General features: G+C 43.9%; 1 protein-coding gene across 2 annotated transcripts in view; it reads left to right on the top strand.

Moving 5' to 3' along the window:
- Positions 1–23,771, top strand: part of BNIP1 (BCL2 interacting protein 1) — a 50,120-nt gene extending 26,349 nt beyond the window's left edge. The window contains exon 6 of one of the 2 annotated variants that reach the window (XM_025434109.3): positions 20,942–23,771. In XM_025434109.3, coding sequence (XP_025289894.1) covers positions 20,942–21,060 — 119 coding nt within the window. In that variant the 3' untranslated portion in view covers positions 21,061–23,771. Of the gene's footprint in view, positions 1–15,663; positions 15,976–20,941 lie in introns of those variants that run through there. The other variant, XM_049109129.1, reaches the window with a different exon arrangement.

Raw genomic sequence — 23,771 nt, 5'->3', positions numbered from 1 at the left:
CCTGCTCAGTGAGGATCTGCTTCTCCCTCTCCCTCTGCCTCTCCCCCTGCTTGTGCTCTCTCTCACTCACTCCCTCTCAAATAAATATATAAATCTTAAAAAAAAAAAAAAAAGCTTTCTGAGCCAGCAGGATGAGGATGAGAACCCAGTCTGAGGGGTTCACCCTGTGACCAATGGAGCATCCACACAGGGTGCTGAGATACCCTAGTGTATCAGCTATACCATGAGCTTTTCATGCCTTATAAAGGTACCCCCTTTTTTTGCCTTTTAGTACATCTCTTCATAGGGCAGCACTCATTATCACATATAATTATTTTATTCACTATAAGCTTGAAGAGGGGCAGGATCCTTATGTATCTTATTAACTCTTATATCCCTAGTTCCCAGCACAATGTCTCATTAAATATTGAGTACATACATGAATGAATAAATGAATAGTGACTTGTTGGAGGGGAGAAGGGTTTCAGAAGACTCCCTTTGAACCACTGTGGAGAGACAGAGACTGAACTGAGGGAACCAAGGAGGTGGGTGCGGCCATCGGCTGCAACATAGAAAGCATTTGAAAATTGATTTGTGGAGGTTTCAACCTGAAAGCAAAATTGCTGCCTGTCCTTCCAGGAGATGAAGTACCCATATCCAGTGGTCATGGCCTCTGGGAGCCAGGATGGTGCTAGGTAGTGGTCAGCACATGCCTAGTGCCATGGACAGACCAGTAGGTGGGAAATATAGATCAGCATGAAAGCAGGCAGTGGTCTGCCCCTGGCTCCCTCCTTCTCAATGGTGTGATGATCAAATATGACCCAGTGAGGCTTGTTAACCCACCCCTTCCCAGACCTATCTTGCCCATTATACCCTTCCTTTCTGGTCTGCAGCCAAGGTGACCAGGGACAGGGATAGCAGGGCAGATGAATGTACTTAGCAAACCCTCTTGCAATAAACAGGCATACAAATCCAAACCACAATGAGATACCACTTTACACTGGTGACAATGGCTAAAATTAACAAGACAGGAAACAACAAATGTTGGCGAGGATGTGGAGAAAGGGGAACTTTCTTACACTGTTGGTGAGAACGCAAGCTGGTGCAGCCACTCTGGAAAACAGTATGGAGGTTCCTCAAGCAGTTAAAAATAGAGCTACTGTATGACCCAGCTATTGCACTACTGGGTATTTACTTCAAAGATACAGATGAGTGAAACAACGGGACACCTGCACCCCAATGTTCACAGCAGCAATGTACACAGTAGCCAAGCTGTGGAAGGAGCTGAGATGTCCTTCAATAGATGAATGGATAATGAAGATGTGGTCTATATATACAATGGAATATTACTCAGCCATCAGAAAGGATGAATACCCACCATTTACATTGACGTGGATGAAACTGGAGGGTATTATGCTGAGTAAAATAAGTCAATCGGAGAAAGAAAATTATCATATGGTTTCACTCATATCATATAAGGAATAATGAAAGGGACCATAATGGAAGGAGGGGAAACTGAATGAAAAAAATAAAATCAGAGGGGATGCCTGGGTGGCTCAGCGGTTGAGCACCTGCCTTCAGCTCAGGTCGTGATCCCAGGGTCCTGGGATCAAGTCCCACGTCGGGCTCCCTGCATGGAGCCTGCTTCTCCCTCTGCCTGTGTCTCTGCCTCTCTCTCTCTCTCTCTCTCTCTCTCTCTCTCTGCCTCTCATGAATAAATAAATAAAATCTTAAAAAAAAAAAGAAAAAAAAATCAGAGAGGGAGACAAACCATGAGAGATTCCTAACTCTGGGAAACAAACTGAGGGCTGCTGGAGGGAAGGTGAGAGAGGAGGGGGTAACTGGGTGACAGGCATTAAAGAGGGCATGTGATGTGATGAGCACTTGGTGTTATATGTAACTGATGAATTATTGAAAACCACATCTGAAACTAATGATGTGTTATATGTTGGCTAATTGAATTTAAACAAAAAAAAAAAGAAAAGAAAAGAAAAGAAAGTCATACTAGCCAGCTGCTAGCCCATGAATAGACAGGAAACATTATAGTAGCTTTCTGTTCAGACTACAGTATCTTTCTGTTCATACAAACCCCACTCAGCAATTTCCAAACCCTTTAACTAGTCCCGTCCAGTGAGTGCTTCCATGTCCCAGTGTCCACACACAGCAGCTCTGTGAGGCAGGACATCATTACCCCAACGACGCACAAGAACCTGAAGTGCAATAGAGTGAAGTGCCCTGACCAAGGTCACACAACTGGTAAGCGACACCCAGGCTGTCTGTTTCCAAAGCCTGTCCTCTACCCACACTGCAACCCAACCTCCAGTTCGATCCACTTGGGATCATCTATGAGGAATCTCAGCTTTGGGGCCTCAGACTGAAACTACCTCAGGCCCAGTCTCCTGCTTGAGGCAGCAACCCATGGAAAGTGGGGAAGGGAACTGACATTTGTTGAGAACCTGTAATCATTCCATTTTATACTCCTAACAATGTGGTGTGGGGGGGCTTTAATAGCCCCATTGAACAAACAGGGAAATAAAATCTCAGGTGGTTTCATGATGCTAGAGCTAGGTCAGTGGGTGCTAAAACCAGTGCTTTTGCTACTACCCCATGATCCTTTCCAGAAGAAGACCTCCTCACACATCCCTGTGTACTCCCCCGGACAACAGATCCTTGTCCATTCCACAAGCCCTGCTTGCCTGAGGCTGTAGGATACGGCCGGTCCTCCCTCAGGACTCGATTCTGTGGAGAGAAGAGGATAGGGACTGTAGTGCCGGGTTGGGCTGAGTGTCATTTAGGGATGGGAACAGCCCTTATGCTGGCCAAGGCCCAGCTGGAGCGAGACCCCAGGTGACCATAGCCCTCAGGAGCCTTTTTTTTTTTTTTAAAGATTTTATTCATTTATCCATGAAAGACACAGAGAGAGAGAGAGAGAGAGAGAGAGAGAGAGAGGCAGAGACATAGGCAGAGGGAGAAGCAGGCTCCTTACAGGGAGCCCAATGTGGGACTTGATCTCAGACCCTGGGATCCCAGCCTGAGTCTAAGGCAGATGCTCAACCGCTGAGCCACCCAGGCATCCCTCTCAGGAGCCTTTCTTACACATTCAGAATAAGGATAGTTTGCAGATAACTGATGAAGGCTGACAAGGCCCTGGGATGAGATAGCCTAAGAGATAACCCTTGAGCTCCAATGGCCTACCTTGTTCGCCAGATGTTCACCCAAGCCTGGGCAGAGGGGAGGGGAAGGGAGGAAGGGAAGAAGGAGGAGAGGGCAGGTACAGAGGCTGAATGCTTGGATTCTGAAGTCAGACCACCTGGGCTCACATTCTGGCTCTCATTGTGATGCTGCCATCACAACATTTGCCATGTCCTCTCACACTGGCTACTTGCAATTCTTTCTGTATCAGTTGACTATGGCCACAATAATGCTGCATAACAACAACAACAAAACCACTGAACCTTAGCAGCACTCAACAGTAAGTGTTAAATTAACTCTATGGCTCTTACGAGCCTGCTGCATCTGGCGAAGGGTAGACTGATATAGGCCAACTAGCCCCACTGTATGTTTCTCTCTCCTCTTTCAACAACCAGAAGGCCAGCCTGGGCTTGATGTTCTCAGTGTGAAGGCAGAAGCACAGGAGGACAAGACCAACCATGCAAGTGCCCGTCCAGCCTCTGCCACTATTTCATTTGCTAACATCCTATTGGCGACGCAAGTCATATGACCAAGTGCAGCCTGAGGGGCCAGGGGTATCTGCTCTGCTCATGGGAGTAGGCGGATGAGAGCAAACATATGGAAATAATAAGCATATCCACCACATATCCCCTCCATACCATGAGTTCCAGTGGGATGCTTATTGCTTGCTGGATTTCTAGTCCCTGTCATAGGGGCTGGACACAGAATAAGTTCTCAACAGATGCTAATAACGAGAGCTAATATTTAAGAGACCTTAAATGTAAGATAAGAAGACTTACTGTGTCAGGCACTGTACTAATAGCTTTACTTCTATGTTCTTATTTAAATGTCCTACTTCTATGTTCTTATTTAAATGTCCTATTGTGATGTAGTTCCTCATAGTCCCATTATACAGACGAGAGCACTGAAGTCCAAGGAAGCTAAGTGGCCCCAGGTCACATGGCTGTGTGAGAGTCAGAACACAGCCTAGGCAGCCTGGCATAGAGTCTGAGCTCCTATAAACCATTAAATGAGCCCAGGGTAGAGAATGCTGAGCTTAGCTGGGGCAAGTGGCAGTGGCATGATGGAGGAGGCATACTTTGCCCTAGATTTGAAGAATGAGGAAGACTTACCAGGGAGTCAGTCTGGGGAGGGCATTCCAGACACAGGGAAAGGATTATGCAAAGGTGCAGGACAGTGATAGTTTGTGGGAGAGCATATTTCTGATGCCTACAGGTGGGAGATGAGGCTGGAGAGATGAGCAGGGTTAATTAAATGGAAGAAATTGCTCATTCTCTCCTTTTTGTACTGTAACAGTTTTTCGGTGGGCATGAACATAGATACCAACTTACTTGCCTCCATGTGTTAGGCTTCTCTGCAGCTAGGTAGGAATGGCAAACTAACTGCTTTCAGATAGTGGGACAAGAGTTAAAGTTCTAAGTGAAACTTCTAGATTGTGTTCTTAAAGGAAGACAAGGGCCTCTCTCTACTATTCCCTCCTCCTCCTGACTAGAATGCAGATGGGATGGTGGAACCATCTCAGAATGGGAGGTGGTTGCTGCATATTGAGAACAAAGTGCAGACCGAGATAGAAAGAGCCCAGATTCCCAATACCATCAAATCATAAGTTGGAACAAACTTTGCACAAAAGAGAAATAAACTTCCCCTTTGTTAAGCCATTCTAGTATGGGGGTGCTTAGTTACAGCCACGTTTTAACCTAACTATCATACCATGCAATTTCATGGTACCCTGCAGAGGAGTTTGTTCTATCCCCAGATCAGGGGTTACAAACTCAAAGGCTTATAGGCACCAGGCAAGCCATGCTCATGAGTAAGGCAGACTGGGTGCTTCTTTTCACCAAGAAATATCTTCTCTCCTGTTTGAGACACAGGATCCTCTTCACTCTTCACCTAGCTTTAATTTTTCCGAGTTTGCAAGACAAGGACATAAGAAATCCTTCTCCGGCCTTTCCAGCTAGGGCCCAGCAGAATGGCTCCCGCAAAGAAGGGTGGCGAGAAGAAGGGCCGTTCTGCCATCAGCGAGGTAGTACCAGAGAATACACCATCAACATTCACAAACGTATCCATGGAGTGGGTTTCAAGAAGCGTGCCCCTCGGGCACTCAAAGAGATCCGGAAATTTGCCATGAAGGAGATGGGAACTCCAGATGTGCGCATCGACACCAGGCTCAACAAAGCTGTCTGGGCCAAAGGAATAAGGAATGTTCCATACCGTATCCATGTGCGGTTGTCCAGAAAAACGTAACGAGGATGAAGATTCACCAAACAAGCTCTACACACTGGTTACCTACGTACCTGTCACCACTTTCAAAAATCTACAGACTGTTAATGTGGACGAGGACAATCGCTGATTGTTTTTTTTTTTTTTTTAATTTTTATTTATTTATGATAGTCACAGAGAGAGAGAGAGGCAGAGACACAGGCAGAGGGAGAAGCAGGCTCCATGCACCGGGAGCCCGACGTGGGATTCGATCCCGGGTCTCCAGGATCGCGCCCTGGGCCAAAGGCAGGCGCTAAACCGCTGCACCACCCAGGGATCCCTGATTGTTAAATAAAGGTATAAAACTGAAAAAAAAAAAAAAAGACAGAAATCCTTCTCCGTTCTCAACTCTGCTCTAAGAGGAACAGCTGGTACCCCTCATTGTCGGGAGACAATAGGGAGTGGTGAGGACTGTGGTGAATTGGAGGACAAATGCCTCAGTCAGGGAGAAGCTGCTGCTCAGCCTCTCCTAGGGGCCACCACGTGGGAACATGAACCCCTGTGACCAGATAACTCCATTTTTCAAGTGTAATAATCTGGATTTTTAAACTTAGCACCATCTGTGTAGTGGAGGAGCACAGAGCCTCCTGAGAAAGCAGCCAAACTCAGAGGCTTCATTCTCGTGGTAAGAGCTCAGGTCCAATGGACATTCCTGCAGCTTCTCCAAACAGTAGCATGAGGCCAGTGCACAGTAGACCACCTGGGACCAAAATGGTGTGGGATAAAGAGAAGATAGTCTGAACCAGCACCATCCTGAGCTTCGCCATTATGATAAGGAAGAACTACAGGGCATTTATTTTCCGGGCTCTTGGCATAATCTTGACAGGTGTTACATAAATATTCATGAAAATCACATACATGGCATTCATTTAAAAAGAGAGAACCCTGTGTGGGCTAAACATTCAGTTTACAAACCTCAACTCTAGTGACTGGAAAGCATGATAGAATTTTGAATGAGGCCCTTGTGGGGAGAGATTTATGTGGAGAACCGATAGGAGAGTGAGAGAGAGGGTCAGTGTCCCAGGCTGGTCGGAGGCAATGAGCCTGATAAGATGCCGACTGTGGGCTGAGAGAGGACAGGCCAGAGCCCAAGGCCGCTGGCAGGGAGGGGAGTGGACTGGCCTCTTCCCTGGCTTGCATCTGGCCGTGCTTTGGGAGGAGCTGGCTCCATGGTGCAGGCTCAGGAAGGTTTCGGGGGGATGCTGGCCCCGCAGAATTACCTCTCAGGAGCCTCATCCCTGATGCGCTGCAGCCCACCTAGAGCATCAGCAACGCAGTTTGGAAGCTACACAGGAGCTCGGAGGTGAAAGGCAGCATTTCCCATGGTGTAGTTCCCATGGTGTGAGCCTTGGGTCCCTGGGAGCGTGAAAGACTATTTTACATGGTGTACAGAAAATGTTTTGTGTTTAGTATTTTGTACTTATTTCCACGTACCTTTAGGAAACGTGACTGCCATATCAAAGCTGCAGTTTCACAGGTATTATTGTTCAGGATAAGACAACTAAAAGTAATGAGTTACTGAAAGTGAACTCAGGGAAAATGTGAATAACCACCTGAACAACAGGGTGAGTGGACTTGGGAAAGATGGTAAAAACGAGGCTTGAAGGGTACAACGGTCTTTTGCCTTTGGTTGTTTTGCGTAGACCGGATACAGGCTCAGTGTGTGTGTGCAGATTGGGTCACTTACTGCTCACAAGCCTGCCTGCTCAGTCTTTTTTATCCTCATCTGAGATAAGAAAGACCAAATGTCAAGTACTGGCCCGGACACTGACTCTGAGATCAGTGTCTGGCTGTTGGGGACAGTGTGACAAGGGGGCCATTTCTCTGCAAAAGCTCTAAAAGGCTGGGCTAGAGAGGGGGCTCCTCTGGCTCAGAGGCTGACCTTGGTCCTCCAGGGAAGAACATTCACCAAATGCTGTGTTGAGCACATACTAGGGTTGTTCTGAGGACCCTTATGGGGACAGCCAGACTTTGTTTTGCTTTTCAACATAAAGTGTGGGGTTTTCCCAGTATTTCAAGGAAATATATGATCATTCCAAAAATTCAGAAAGAAGGAAGAAAACAGACACACATAATCCCACCAGCGATGATCACTGTTAATGATAGCTAGACATTTGATCCAGGTTCATAATCTCAGAATCTAGGGGAAAGCATCTTTTCTCTATAAGAGAAATGTCTCCCCATATGCCCTATTTTTCTGGTTCTCCATCACAGTGGCTCCCAAACATCAACAAAATTTGACAGGCCCAAAGACTTTTCTTTTTCTTCATCTAATAGAATGTTCTGGTTTCTACTCGATTTCTGGTGTTCCCACACTGTCATGCCCTGTTGTCTCTCCTCTCTTCTGGCTGTCCTAACCCCATCTGTCCATGCTGCAGTCCACAAAGCTTGACTTGACAGCTTTGGCATTGAAAACACCCGATTTTCTGGTGCCCTTTGAGGACGGCGATGCTACTAGCACAGCCCAGAACAAAATACAGAGCATTCCTGGTAAAGAGATTAGGAACATAAAAAGGAGCAAGTGTCTGGGCACGGGAGCTAATTGCTCGGGAGGCCTTGCCTGCCGCAGGCCCTGCGGCTCACCTCACACTTGACTCTGGACCGCAGGTCCCAGAGGCTGCGGATGAAAGAGCAGAGAGGATGAATTCCAGCATCTTGATTTCAGCCCACAGCTTGGACAGCTGCGTGAAGCAGGCCCCTGGCTCTGCAAAGGGAAGGCAGCCCAGCCATCTGGTTGGTGGGAGTCAAGGGCACAATTAGCTTCTTCTAAATGCTGTGCTTAAACCAGGTTCTCTGGCTTTGAAGATGATTCCTGCAGGACCAAAAAATTCACTTCCTGGAAGGGAAACACTGTCAGATTTAAAAGCCATCATTCTTCAGTGAGGCCGGGTGGCTCTCTACTTCTCTGTAAACACCGTTAAGGAGGGGCTTGGTTTCTGATCTGACAGCTCCTTGACTTTTACATTTAATGGGAACAGGGTGGCACAGGGAACAGATGGGCAGTGGGCTGTCTATGGCCCCCAGACAATTTGGTCTCGTCATGTGTGCATTTTGTTTCAATCAATGCAGCTGTGCTCTCTGTGGCCTTACTACTGTTCTTACAATCAGGGCACGCCGTTCTCAGCCCTGGCACCTCACCTCCAGAGAACACCCATCCATTTGCCGTTCACTCATTCAGCAGCTACTGTGCGCCAGGCCGTGTGCACCAAACAGAGCAGTGGAGTCCAGAGGATAAAATAATGGGCTCTGGACCAAGCCAGCCTGGGTCCTGGGTTGAGTCCTGGCCCTGCCCCTTACTCTCTATGTCCTGTGCGCTAAGACTTTGGGCCTCATCTGTAGCAGGAAGATAATGATGGTGTCTATCTATGGAGTTGTTATAAGGATTAAGCGTGACATTGCAAATGAAGCCTGATGCTTGGTAATGGCTCAATGAGTCCAGATAGTGATTGCATAGTCCCCATTCTCCATGGCGCTTAGTGTAGAAGGGGCAACAATGACAAACCAATGTACTTGCATATGTGCAGAACAGACGGTAAGAAGGGGCACTAAAATAGTGGACGTGGAAACACCCATCTTAGACGAAGGCTCAGTGAAGCTGCAATGGGGAACATGTGAGGCAGCCGGAGACGTGGCCAGGCCTTGGTGCCAGGCAAAGAGTTGAGGATCACCTGTAGGGTCTTGCACAGGGAAGTGACAGCATCCAACTTCTGGATCCCTGACACCATGTGGAGATGAGACCATAGGGAAGTGTGTGCGTTTTCTATTATGATAGATTCAGTGGCTTAAAACAATACAAATTTACTATCTTAGAGTTCTGGGAGTTGGAAGTTCTAAAATCAAGGCGTCATCAGGGCTGAATACCTTCTGGACGCTCCAGGGAGAAACTATTCCTTGCTCTTCCTAGTTTCTAGAGGCTGCCTGCCTTCATCTGCTGCCGGGTGCATTCACTGCAACCTCTGCCACCATTGTCACATTTCTTTCTCTGACTCTAAACCTCCTCCTGTCTCTTATAAGGACCCTGGTGGTGACACTGGGCCCATCCAGATATTATCCAGGAGAATCTGTTCATTTTAAGACCTTTAACCTAATCAGACCTGTAAAGGGTTTGTTTTTGTTTCTGCATCTGTTTTAATTTTTTTTGTTTTTGTGTTTTGTGCCATATGAAGTAACATTTTCATGGGTTCTGGAGTTTAGGACATAAACATTATGGCCATCATTGTGGGAGACTGTTATTTTGTCTAACACAGGGAGAAAGCATGGAAAAGAGAAGACTGGCTGGGAGGCCACTGTGATCGTCCAGGTGAGAGAGAACAGTAGCCTAGACCAGGTTGGGAGTAGTGGAAGCAGAGAGAAGCAAGTGGAATTAGATTTACTGGTTGCCCTGGCAGAGGAAAAATGAGTAGTGTTCTGGCTCTGAAAGCTTTCATCCGGAATTGGCATGTTAATATCACTTCTGCTCACAAGTGCCATGGCCATGCTTAACTTTAAGGTGGTGAGAAAATGCAGTTATGTTACGTGCCCCAAGGAAGACAAATAGAGTGTGTGTGAACCACCCTTAGGACTGCTACATCTGTCGTAGAGACACTGGAGCTAAGGACCATCTAAGGCAGCATTCATCCAGCTGGCTTCTCTTGCCCCTTGAAATAAAATCCCAACTTCCTACAGTGTCTTCATATTAGTTAACTATATCCAAAATAATGCTGTGAAACAATCCTGTTCCACCAATCCAGTGACTTAAAATCATCAGGTGTTTTCTTCTTTCATTCATCTTTGGTTTGGCTGGAGCTTGGCTGAGGTTGGGTGGGCTTGGCCCAGGCTCTAGGCTAGGTCCAGGTCCACTCCAGGAGTCTCTCATCCTCCTTGAGCCCGGGGGCTGGCAGAAGCCCAAGACGGCAGGCCCCACCAAGGAAGCGGATGGCAAACCTTGGCCTCTGTCCTATCTGCTAACATCTCCTTCGCCAAAACAAGTCCCCTGGGCAAGCCCAAAGTAAGAGTCAGGGAAGTTCATGTACAGATGTAATACCATCCGGGGAGTGAAGACTTATGAAAATAAATGGAGACCAAGATGTGAAAACAAATTCTGAAAGAAAAAAAAAAAGACTAGTTTGGGACTTTGTCTTAAAGAAATGAAAAATTAGGAAAATAGATTCATCTAATAGTCAACAAAAATTGTTAGATTGGAGTTGTTTTAATTCTTACAAGAAACCAAAATGGAATCAAATGTTGATTTTGGGAAAGATGCGATTTTTCTGGCCAAGTTGGCCACATCCTTCACTTTGCGTTTGATTTCAGAGCCTGGGCCCCTGGGGGTGGTTTCCCCAGGGCCTGTCTTTCCTCTCTGGTGTGTTGTATTGTTCCTGTTTGAAGCTTCCTGTCTCAGCATTTTCCCTCTCATGTTTCTCTTCGCGGATGGTTGTTCACTCGCCTTCCCTTTCAGACCCCAGTTGTCCAGGACTGAGCTGGGATCCATGAGGCTCTCTGATGCCACTGTCCTCAACTTCTTGACCTCCTGCATCTTTTGCAAGACTTGTCATCTTATTTCACTCTTGATTTGCACGACCTCCTCAGAATGCTTGTCAGCCAACTCAAAAGATTAGCAAGATTATCAGTGGCCTTTCTGGGGACCAGGGGATGGGTCTAGGCAGGTAGGGCACTTGCATCAGGGTGAATTTGATACCTGATCTGTTTCCCTGTGCCTCGATGTAGACCTACAGGGCAGACTGTCTGTGGTTGCTGTGTCTGGGGCTTAGGGCATGGATGAGAGGGCGCGGGCTGAGGCTGGGAATGGAGAGAGGTGAGCCCTGCTGGCTTTATGTGCCTGCTTTTCCCCGAGGGAAACAGGAGCCCTGAAGAGTATAAACAGGGTGAGACCAGGTCGGATTGGACTATAGAAACCTCCTCCTCTGAGACAACCAATTGGCTTGGAGGGTGCAGGGAGGGATGTGGAGCCCCAGCCAGACTGAGGCAGGAGCTGCCCTCCCCCATGGTGGCTGGTGGCCCAGGTGACCTCATGCAGCCTCAGGTCCCTCTTTTGTATGGCTGGATCTGAAGGACAGATAGATGCCCACCGTGCACTGAGAAGGGGCTCTTGTAGAATCAGGGACCGTCAGAGTAAGAGATACAGAGAAGTTGGAGTGGGGGTGGATTATTTTGGATAGGATGGCCAGAGAAGCCTCTCTGAGGAGCACTTCTTAAATAGGAGACCAGAAGGTTGAGAAGGGACCAGTCAGGCAATGGATATGTGGAAGGAGTTCCCGGCAGAGAGAATAGAATGGGCAAAGGTCCTGAGGCAAGAAGGGGCTCTGCTGGCTCAAGAGACAGACTGCAGATCTGTACACCTCATGCAAGAAAGGGATGGGCTAGGGTAAAGCTGGAGAAACAGACAGGGGCTAGAGTAGCAGGCACAAGAATTTGGCCCTAAGTTTAAAGAGAAGTCATTGAAGGCTTTGAATTAGGGGAGTGATGTGATTTGTGTCTTTGCAGGATTCCACTCACTAGAGGGAGGCAGAAGGGAACAGGGAGACTGGAGCCTGTGGCTAAAATCCCAGTGGCACCGGACAGTTACTTAGCCCATGGTAGTGTCAGTAGAAATGGAAAAAAGTGAGCAAGGGCGCCTGGTTGGCTCAGTTAAAAGTCTGCCTTCACCTCAGGTCATGATCCCTGGGTCCTGTGATCATGCTCCATGCTCAGCGGGGAGCCTGCTTTTCCCTCTGCCTCTGTTCTCCTCCTGCTTGTCTTCTATCTCTCTTTCTCTCAAATAAGGAAATAAAATCTTTTTTAAAAAAAGAAAAAAGTGGGGATGCCTGGGTGGCTCAGTGATTGAGCATCTGCCTTTGGCTTAGGTTGTGATCCTGGGGTCCTGGGATCAAGTCCCACATGGGGCTCCCCACAGGGAGCCTGCTTCTCCCTCTGCCTATGTCTCTGCTTCTCTCTGTGTGTCTCTCATGAATAAATAAATAAATAAATAAAATCTTTAAAAATTAAAAAAAAGTGAACAGATGTGAGATACAGTTTAGAGGGTCACCCAACTGGACCTTCTTTTTTTTTTTTTGTTTTGTTTTGTTTTTTTTGTTTTGTTTTTGTTTTTTTCCAACTGGACCTTCTGATGTGTGCCCCCAAATCTGTTCACGTCTCAGCTCCGCTCCTCCTCTCACCTCTGAAGCAACAGAGTGTGCCGGAAACAGCATGGGTTTCAGAGTGAGATAGGCCTAGGTTATACTTACTCCAGAATAGAGCCAGTCCTTCTACCTTTTTGAGACTTGGTTCTCTTACCTGTAAAATGGCAACAACATCCTCAACACAGAATTACCAGATGATCCAGCAATTACACTCCTAGGTATATACCCAAAAGTATTGAAAGCAGAGGTTCAAACAAACACCTGTATAGTCATGTTCATGGCTGTATTATTCACAATAGCCGAAAGGTGGAAACAACCCAAGTGTCCATTGACAGATGAGTGGGAAAACAAAATGTCATGTAGACACTCAGTGGGATCCTATTCAGTCACAGAAAGGCATAACATTCTGACACCTGCTACAACATGGATGAACTTTGCAAACCTTATGCTAAGTGAAATAAACCAGACACAAAAAGACAAATGCTGTCTGATTTCACTTATTTAAGGTGTGTAGAGGGGGCAAATTCATAGAGAAAAGTAGAATAGAGGCTACCAGGGGCCAGGGTAAGTGTGAATAGAGAGTCATTGCTCAGTGGGTACAGAGTTCCTGTTTTTGATGATGAAAGGCTCTTAAAATGCATTGTGGTGATGGTTGTATGACATTGCAGGTATGCTTAGCACCATTGAATCATACACCTAAAAATGGTATACATATTCTTATGTATATTTTATCACACACACACACACACACACACAAACTAAACAAACCATGGAGTGCCTAGCTAGCTCAGTCAAAAGAGCATGCAACTCTCGATCTCGAGATCTTGAGGGTCTTGAGTTTGAGCCTCACGTTGGGTGTGGAGATTACTAAAACTAATTAATTAATTAATTAATTAATTAATTAAGAAAAAGAAACAGCAACACCTACCTGGAGGGAGTTTGTGAAAAGTCAGAGAGGCCCCCAGCCCATCACCTGCTACAGCCCAGTGAGGGTGGGATGAATCAGGAGAGGCCTCCCCGTCCAGCACATGGAGACCGTGGGCGCCCAGTGCAGGTGAGGATGCCCTGTTGGGAGCTTTCATCAGAGCAGAGAGGAAACAATGGAGGCAGAACTCATGATAAAGATCACATTAGTTATCAAAACAGATGACGGGGTAATCAAAATGGGAATGGTGGCAAGAGCACACCAGTAGGGTAGAGAGTGAGAGAGGATTATCTTTGGTATCTGTCTTCTGGAAGAAACTTAATGGGGCTCAGGTCTGGATCTAAAAGGCAGAGTAGGGTTAGGCTTTGACCAGCTTGCCTGTAGCAGAGGGAAGGTGCTCCCCAGCATCAGGTCAAGGGATGCCTCTACGGGCTGCAAAGGTGAGTTGAAAACACTGAGATGCCATTTGCTGCCTGGGAGGTGGATGAGAGGAAACTGGATACACATGCAGTAACACCTGGTGGAGGCCAGGAGTCTCCCCCATTCCTGGGGAAGCATCATTGAACTGGTGCCACACTCTCCAGGGCAACTTGGCATCACACAGGCCCAAGTCTTAAAACTGTGTCTAGCGGTTCTCCCTCAATATATCTATAAAGATGTTCATCACAGGGTTAGTTATGAGAGAAACAAAAGGACCCTACATATCTTTAAATTAGGAGGCTAGTTAAATTATGCTGTATCTGAACACCAAAATTATTTACTGCAGCCAATAAAAGCAGTATCTTTCTGTTGTGCAAAAATATTGAATATTATGGAAAGATGGTGATATGAACACATATTACACACCAGATACGGTTCTATGTGCCTTACTTTTTAAAAGATTTTATTTATTTATTTATTCATTCATGAAAGACACAGAGACACAGGCAGAGGGAGAAGCAGGATCCTTGGGGGGAGCCTGATGCAGGACTCGATCCCAGGACCCCAGGATCACGACCTGAGCCCAAGGCAGATGCTCAACCACTGAGCCACCCAGGTGCCCCTCTATATGCTTTATGTAAACAACCAATTTGATGCTCCCCACAGCTGAAGACATAGGCACTATTATTATCCTGTTGCACTCTTGAGGAAAATAAGGCACAGAGAAGTTAAGTAAGCTGCCCAAGGTGATATGGCTGTAAGTGGCAGAAACTGGGATTTGAAATCAGGAATGCTGGATCCAGACTCGCAAAAACATTCCTGGTGTACTGTTAGGGGAAGGGACATGCCTGTTTTGCTTTGTTTTTTTCTTAAAAAACAAAACAAAACAAAACAAAAAACCCTAAAGTTAAGACAGAAACATGCGTAGGACAATCATTGGAAGGGAAAAATGATGTGGTTTTTTTTTTTTAAGATCTTATTTATTTATTCATAGAGACACAGAGAGAGGCAGAGACATAGGCAGAGGGAGAAGCAGGCTCCATGCAGGGAGTCCGATGTGGGACTCAATCCTGGGTCTCCAGGATCACACCCCAGGCTGCAGGCGGCGCCAAACCGCTGAGCCACCAGGGCTTCCCCGGGGAAAAATGATGTTGCCTGGTTCTCTCTGGGTGGCATCATGGGTCATTTTTATCTCTCTAGCATCTTCTAAATTTACTGCGATAAAAATGTTTTAATTTTATAGTGAACATTTTTAAAAACAGCGATTTTGCTTTTTAGAGCAGTTTTAGTTTCACAGCAAAATTGAGTAGAAGGTACAGAAAGTTCCCAAATATCCCCTGTCCCTACACACATGTATAGCCTCTCCTACTATCAAGATATGGCACCAGAGTGGGACATTTGTTACAACTGATGAACTGACACTGACATATCACGATCACTCAAAGACCATAGTTTATATTAGGGTTCAATCTTGATGTACATTCTATGGGATTGGACAAATGTATGATGACATGTCTCCAGCATTATAGTATCATACAGAAGAGTTTCACTGCCCTAAAAATCCTCTGTGCTCCACCAAATCATCCCTCCCTTTCCTAAACCCCTGGCAACCACTGATCTTTAATGTCTCCCTAGTTTTACCTTTTCCAGAATGTCATAGAGTTGGAATCATATAGTGTGTAGCCTTTTCTGATTGACTTCTTTTGCTTAGTAATATGCATTTAAGGTCCTCCATGTCTTTTTATGGCTTGTTGGCTTATTTCTTTTTAGGGATGAATCATATTCCATTGTCTGGGGAGATTACAGTTTATTTATCCATTCACCTACTGAAGGACATCTTGGTTGCTTTCAAGTTTTAGCAATTAGGAATAAAGCTGCTGGGATGCCTGGGTGGCTCAGCGGTTGGGCACCCGCTCGAGGCTCAGGTCGTGATCCCGGATCCTGATTGAGTCCCGCATCGGGTTCCCTGTGAGGAGCCTGCTTCTCCCTCTGTCTGTGTCTCTGCCTGTCTCTCTGTCTGTGTCTCTCATGAATAAATAAACAAAATCTAAAAAAAAAAAAAAAAGAATAAAGCTGCTATAAATATCTGTGTGCCTGTTTTTATGTGGACATAAATGTTCCAGTTCTTTGGGTAAATACCAAAGCCACGGATAGTAATGAGTATGCTTGATTTTGTAAGAAACTGCCACACTATTCCAAAGTCGCTGCACCATTTTGCATTCCTGCCAGCAATGAATGAGTTCTTTTTGCTCCACATCCTCACCAACATTCGGTATTGTCAGTGTTTTGGATGTTGGCACTTTCATTTTATTAAGAAAGAATAACGTCCTTGCCAGGCACTCCTTGGCCACCCCAGTGGCCCTTTGAGGATTCCATGCTCCACTTGGTGATAGGCGCTGGTTGACGGGGCTGACTGGCTCGTGCTACCCCCTTCTCTGTGAACAGCTGTAGTACCCAGGGTGGTCCCTGAATTGCTCCTGGTCCAGTTATTGATCCAGGGAGAGAAATCAGACCTACCTAGGCCTGTCAGCTGCTCTCCCAGGTACTCACCAGAGCTCAGATGGAGCTTTTGCAGGCTGCGGTCACTGGGGCTAAGTGGCTTTTTAATAATGCCCTCTATAGAGCAGGGCTGTGCTATGGACTATTCCTCCAGGCAGGCTTTCAGTTTGCACTGATTCTGCATCTCCTAGACCTTGCTGTTTGGATCCTCCTTCATAGATTTGATGAGCTGCTCTAAGATCTGTTCAGTGAAGTCCTCCCTTGGGTTTATTTAGCCAGAGCTGGTTTCTGTCATCTGCTACCATAGAACCTTAATCCAATACCATTTCATTTCTTGTAACTGCAGCTAAATGATAAAGATATTACAGAAATTAAAAACCCTTCAAATGCAGCTGTAATTATGAAACATGCCTTCTGTGGTTGTAACTTGAAAAACCATATTAAAACACACGATCAAGAAACATTTTGTGTTAATATAGCAGTTGCCAGAATAAAAAAGAAAAGATCTTGGGGCACCTGGATGGCTCAGTTGGTTAAGCATCTGACTCGTGATCTCAGGGTTGTGAGCTGGAGTCCAGTTTCCAGCTCTGTGTTTGGCGGGAGTCTGCCTGAGATTCTCTCCCTTTCCTTCTGCCCCTTGCCCCGCTCACGTGCACTCTCTCTCTCTCTTTTCAAATAAATCTTTTAAAGAAAAGAAAAGATCTTGAGGCATGGTGGCAAATGTCATCATTAAAAATCTCTGATAGATATAATCATACAAAATGGCATATTAATAAAGTTATTCACTGTAGCATCATTTGCAAGACCAAAAAGCTGGAAACAATCTAAGTATCCATCAATAAGTAACTAAATAAATGGTACATCCATGCAATGAGACAATATGTAGTTATAATACTAAGAATAAGGTCTTTATTGATTGGGGCAATCTCCAAAAATTATTCAGTAAAAAACGCAAGGTGCAGAACAGCGAGTCCAAAATCTGCCATGTATGTAAAGAGGGAAAAACAAAAAACAAAAAAAGAATCCCATGTATTTGCTTGTTTTTACATCAGGTCTCTCTGCAAAGATGTAGTTTGTTACCATCTATCCTTTCATGATTTGTGAAATTTTTCTAAATATTTAAAAAATGAGTCGCTATAACAGACATAATGAGGCATAAATAACTTATGTGCAGTTTTACTTGTCATAGTAAAGCACTACCCATGTAACTGCCACCCAGGTCAAGAAATATAACATTGTTGGAAAACTCTCCAATTGTCCAAAACTCCACCCTTTTTCTGGGGCTTCACACTCCTTAAATCCATTTCACTGCTCCTGATGGAAAAGTTACAGTTGTCTGGTATGTGATTCTATCCCCTCCTTTGTCATAACCCCACACCTTACATTCAGTGTTTGCTTGTATTTGCCCACATATTTACATCTTTCTTTGCTTTTCCTTGTCTTGTATCTCAAACTCCATATGAGCTTATTGCAATAATTAAATGAATTAAAAAGTATTTTTAAAAATTATCACTCTTAATTTCTAATATGATAAATATCAATAAATATAACCAACCCAAACTAAAGTTCTTTGGGGTCTTCAATAATTTTTAAGAAGTGTAAAGTGTTGGGACGCCTGGGTGGCTCAGAGGTTGGGCACATCTGCCTTCGGCTCAGGGCGTGATCCTGGGATCTGGGATCGAGTCCCACATCAGGCTCCCTGCATGGAGCCTGCTTCTCCCTCTGCCTATGTCCTGCCTTCCTCTTTCATATTTACTTATGAATAAATAAAATCTTAAAAAAAAGAAGTGTAAAGTGTTCCTGGGACCAAAATGAGAACTGCTGGTATAGTGAATTTTTACTATTTCTCAAGTCATTCCTTGATTTTCTCTCTCTGTGATGAATTGGGCATACCCTGCCAGGCCTTCATCTACCTGTTTTCTTGGGTGGAAATGGAACAACACTGCAATACTTTCCTCAGCTTTCAGAAAGCTGGCAACTTTTCTTTTTTTTTTTTAACTTTTGGGACTTTTTTTATTTAATTGAGAGAGAGAGAGCAAGAGCAAGGGGAACGGCAAAGGAAGAGGGAGAAGCAGACTCCCCACTGAGCAGGGAGCCTGACATGGGGCTTGATCCCATGACCCTGAGATCATGACCTGAGCTGAAGGCAGCAGACGCTTCTGATGGAGCTACCAGGTGCCCCATTTTAACTATTTTTAAATGTATAGTTTAGTGTCTTCAAGTATGTTCACATTGCTGTGCAACCATCACTATTATCCATCTCCAGAACTTTTCATATTCCCAAACTAAAACTCTGTTCCATTAAACACGAACTCCCCATTCCTCCCCCCCTGCCCCGCCCTTGGCCACCACCACTCTATTTTCTATCTCTATAAATCTGATGACTCTAGGTCCTCATATGCATGGAACCATACAATATCTGTCCTTTTGTGTCCAGCTTATTTCACTTAGCATAATGTTTTCAAGGTTCGTTCACATTGTAGCATGCACCAATACTCCCTTCCTTTTTAATGCTTAATAATATTTCATTGTATGTATAGATCATTTTGTTCATTCCTTTATCAATAGACACTGAGGTTGCTTCTCTTAGCTACTGTGAATAATGCTGCTATGAACACTGGTGTACAACTGTTTGAGTCTTTGCTTTTACTTCTTTTGGGTGTATATCCTGATGTAGAATTATACATCAAATGGATATTCCTGTTTCAGGTTTTGAAGAATTGTCCTACTGTTTTCCATACGTGCTGTGCCATTTTACATTGCCATATTTCTCCACACCCTTACCAACACTTGTTATTTTCTGTTCTTTTCATAGTAGGCATTTTAATGGGTGTGAAATCGTGTCTCATTGTGATTTTGATTTGCATTTCCCTAATGACTGATGAAATTGAGCATCTTTTCTTACGGTTTTTGGCCATTTGTATGCCTTCTTTGGAGGAATGTCTATTCAAGTCCTTTGAGCATTCTAAAATTGAAATCCTACATCTTTTGTGTTATTTATTGTTTCTTTTTATGATTGAATAGCCTTAAAAAGTTGCCCAGTGCTGACGGACTGCTTCTGAAAGCTGCTTGGGACAAAGACCTTGACAGGATGGCTGTGATTCTCCTGGTACACTACACATTTACAAGAGTTTCTCTAGAGTATGTACCTAGATGTGGAAATGCTGTTTAAATCAGGCCTACTTTTTTTTTTTTAAGATTTTATTTTTAATTAGTTTCTACACCCAGTGTGGGGCTTGAACACAGAGCCCTGAGATCAAGAATCACATGTTCTACCAACAAAGGCAACCAGATGCCTCAAATGAGGCCTACTTTTTCAAGTGGTTTGTTCATTAGTCATTATTTTTATTTTCTGAGGACTTATGATTTCTTATGAAAGTGATTGGGATAATGAATACTTAATGAAGAGGGCCCTGGTACAGTGTCGTGGGATTTTTTTGATTGTTTGAACTAGTCTTCTGAAACACAGATACCTCTCACTTCCTCTTCCCAAGGCTGAGCATCTATCTCCTGACTCCAGGAGAATTAAGGCTGAAGTCCTTGGAAGTAGGACTCGCACCCCCAAATCTTCCTCAGGTTTCAGCACAGACCATGAGCAGTGCTGCTGGAATACTGGGATCAGCCTGATTTCCCGGGCCTTATCTTGGAAATGGGGCTGAATCCGAATCCCTATAAGGAGAGGGATCTGGGCAGCTCAGCATGATGGTCAAGTTGAGGAAACTGAGAATGAATGTAAAAGTACTTAGTGGTCAATATGTAGTCCAGTTATACCAGAAGCTGTTCCAAACACTGAGAATTCCAACTTCCCTACCCTCATGGAACTTCTGCTGTAACAATGGAGACAGTGAGCCAAAGCACCGTCATTTCTGGGAGGGATGGTGCTGTGGTTTTTCTGTCTGGTCTTGATCTTTCACAGTTTCCAGTCCTTTTGGTGAAAGGGCCTCCACATACTGGTGTCTATTTACATTTTTCAACTTTGATTTTGTTTCTGATGCTCACTGCAGTAGACTTGGAATATAGAAAAATCAGAGTCTATATCTTACATTGGATATAAATTTGAGTCACATGCTTTTGGAGTAGTACCAAAAATAATCATTTCCCTTAAGTGCAAGACTTGATACATGAATTGTACTTTCCATTTAATCCTATTGCAAACCGGATTTGAATTATTTGAGGTCCTCAGGAAGCCTTCCTGGTATAAAATTTAAGGTTACCCCTGGCCAGGCACATAGTGGTGTGTTCCCTTCCCTCCCCACTTCCCCCCACCGCACACCCCCATCTGTTGTAATGGAGTGGGGAGGGTTTCAGCCTATAAGCTGAGTGACTTGCTTGATTCACTTCATCTCTGTCTCCTCAGTTGAAATAGTACCTGGATCCATTTCACAGAATTGTCTGGAGGCATGAATGGGCATACAATTCTAAGGGGCTAAGTGAACAGCAGACTAAATAACATTCAACAACTGGAAAACAATGATCACTAGATAATATAAAATAATATATGTAACAGTATACCATGTAAAGTAATAAGTATATGTTGTTTTTTTTACAGACTCAAGATCCTCCTGGAAGCACAGTTTTCATCTTGCTTTCTTTCTCTTGGAAGTATATCTTGGGTGGAGCCTCCTTATTCTAAGGCTAAGTCCTGAAGTTCAAGAACACCATGATTGATTTTGGGGGTGCACTTTAAAATTGTCAAATATATTATGTTATTTACATACACACACAAAAGATATTATAATTTGCAAAATTTAGTTTACCATTTAAGATTTATGTTTTCCTGTAAGCCATATCTCAACTGAAAAGTTAAATAATAGTAAAATAAAAATAAAGAGCATATATATGTATAGATTAAAGAATAATACAATCACCCAGACCAAGAATACTTCACAAGCCCCCACTGAAAGCTCCCACCATTTGCATTCCTCTTTCTCTCCCCCAGAGGCAACCACTATCTGAATTTTGAGTTAGTCATTCACTTGCTTTTCTTTCTTTTTTAGATTTATTTATTTATTTGAGAGAGAGAGAGAGAGAGAAAGAGAGAGCGCCCCATGTATGCATGCAAGCAGGCAGCAGAAGCGGAGGGAGAGAATCTTCAAGCAGACTCCCTGCTGAGGGCAGAACCTGATGCAGCAGGCTTGACCCTGCTGGAACAGGCTCTATCCCCCAATCCATGAGATCACAACTTGAGCTGGAACTAAGAGTCAGAGGCTCAGCCAACTGAGTTTTGTAGATGCCTCACACTTGCTTTCCTTTATAGTTTTGACATCTAGGTATATATCCTAACTAATACATCATTTGTTTCACCCATTTTCACCATTATGTAAATGGATCTCATTATCTCTATTCTTCAGTGACTTCCTTCTTTTGCTCACCTTTGAGCATTGATTCATCTTTGAGATTGATTCATGTTGATAAGTATGATATTTTCACACTTTCATTTTCACTGTTGTATAATATTCCCTTGTGCCAATCTCCTACATTTTATTTGTCTATCCAACTGTTGATAAGTATTTGGGTTGTTTCTAGTCCATATTATTACACACAAGGCTATTTTGAACTTCTTTGCATAATTATGTATGTCTCCAGGTGCACATATATAAGACTATCCCTGGGATATGTGCCTAGAAATAGAATTACTGGATCTAGGGTGGGCTCATAGTCAACTTTACTAAGTTGTGCCAAACTCTCTCCTAATGGCTTTCTAGAGGAAGTCACACCTCTTGCACGGGAATAATTCTCGTTGATGCTTACTCTCCCAATTTCTGGTACTTGTGGCTAATTTTTGCCAGTCTGGTGGGTGAATTATAGTTATTCATCACGACTTTTTGTTTTTCTAATTAATGAATAGATCAATCGTATTTATATATTTTGAGGCCATTTGTACTACCTCCTCCATGAAATTCTTGTTCATTTCTCTTGTCTACTCTTCCCTTTTGGATAATTTGTCTTCATTCATTCATTTATCACATTTTATTAATCATCTACAAGTGCCACTCTTCTACATGTTTGGGATACATCACTGAACAAAACAGTACATTAAAAGGTGATAAGGAGGGACGCCTGGGTGGCGGCTCAGTTGGTTAGGCATCTACCTTCAGGTCAGATTGTGATCCCAGGATCTTGTGATCAGGCCCCATGTCAGGCTCACTGCTCAGTGGGAAGCCTGCTTCTTCCTCTCCGTCTGCCTGTCACTCTCCCTGCTCGTGTGCGCACATGTGCACTCTCTCTCCGTCAAATAACTAAAATAAATAAATAATTAAATAAATAAATAAATAAATAAATAAATATTTTAAATAATATAATAAATATTATATATAATATATTTGTTATAAATAAATAGTGACAAGGGTTAAAAGGAAAAATAGGGACTGCCACAATTATGTGTATGGGGGTACAATTTTAGATAGAGTATACAGATATATATCATATACATGATACAGACATTTGAGTAAAGACTTAAAAGAGGTGAGGCATTAGCCAGGAAAATATCTGGGAGAATGTCATTCCACACAAAGAAAACAGCCAATGTAAGGACTCTGAGGCCAGAGCATGTGCCAGCTTTTTGTGTGTAACAAAAAGCAAGGAAGCCAGAGAGGCCTGGAGTACAGTATTGCGGAGGAATTTTAGGATTTCGTTATATATTCTGCATACTCATGTTTTGTTGGCTACATGCTTGCAAATATCTAATGTAGACAATCTTTTCCTTTGAGTTTATGGGGTTTTTTTGGTGTTATATTTAAGTAACCTTTTCCTACTATAAGGTATAAAATATTTTCCTACATTGTCTTCTAAATGTTATATAGGTTTGCTTTTCACATTAACCCTGATTTAATTTTTGTAAATGGTCTAAGGTAGGACTCTAATTTCATTTGTTTTTTTTTTTTTTTTGTCTAATGAAACACTATCTTATAGAAAAGTCTACCCTTTTCTCGCTGATCTTCAAAAATAACTGTGTTATGGATCATCTATGTACAGATCTGATTCTAGGGGGTCTGTTCTGTCTCATTAGTTTATTTGTCTGCCCTCGTGCCAATACCACACTGGGTTAACTACCATAGCTTTAAAAGCCCTGTTGCAGGGAAAGAACCTCCCTATCTTGTTTTCCTTATTGAAGAGTATCTTGGCTTTTCTTTACAGTTCCATGTGAGTTTTCAAGTCAGTTTGTCAAGCTATACTGTACACATACACAGCACTAGCATTTTGATTGGGATTACATTGAATCTATATAATACTTAGGGACCTTTTAAACTGTCATTTCTCTATTTACATGTTTTAAGCTTCAAATCTTTCCAAATGGCTCTTGAGATACTTAGCTAGGTGGCTAAGAAATCTGGATCATGGAAATAAATCAACCACCAGTGAGGACACTGAGCATCACA

This window comes from Canis lupus, chromosome 4 (genome assembly GCF_003254725.2).
Source record: "Canis lupus dingo isolate Sandy chromosome 4, ASM325472v2, whole genome shotgun sequence".
NCBI lineage: Eukaryota > Metazoa > Chordata > Mammalia > Carnivora > Canidae > Canis > Canis lupus.
Note: the sequence above shows the minus strand (reverse complement) of the source record. Positions and strands in the feature narration are given on the sequence as shown.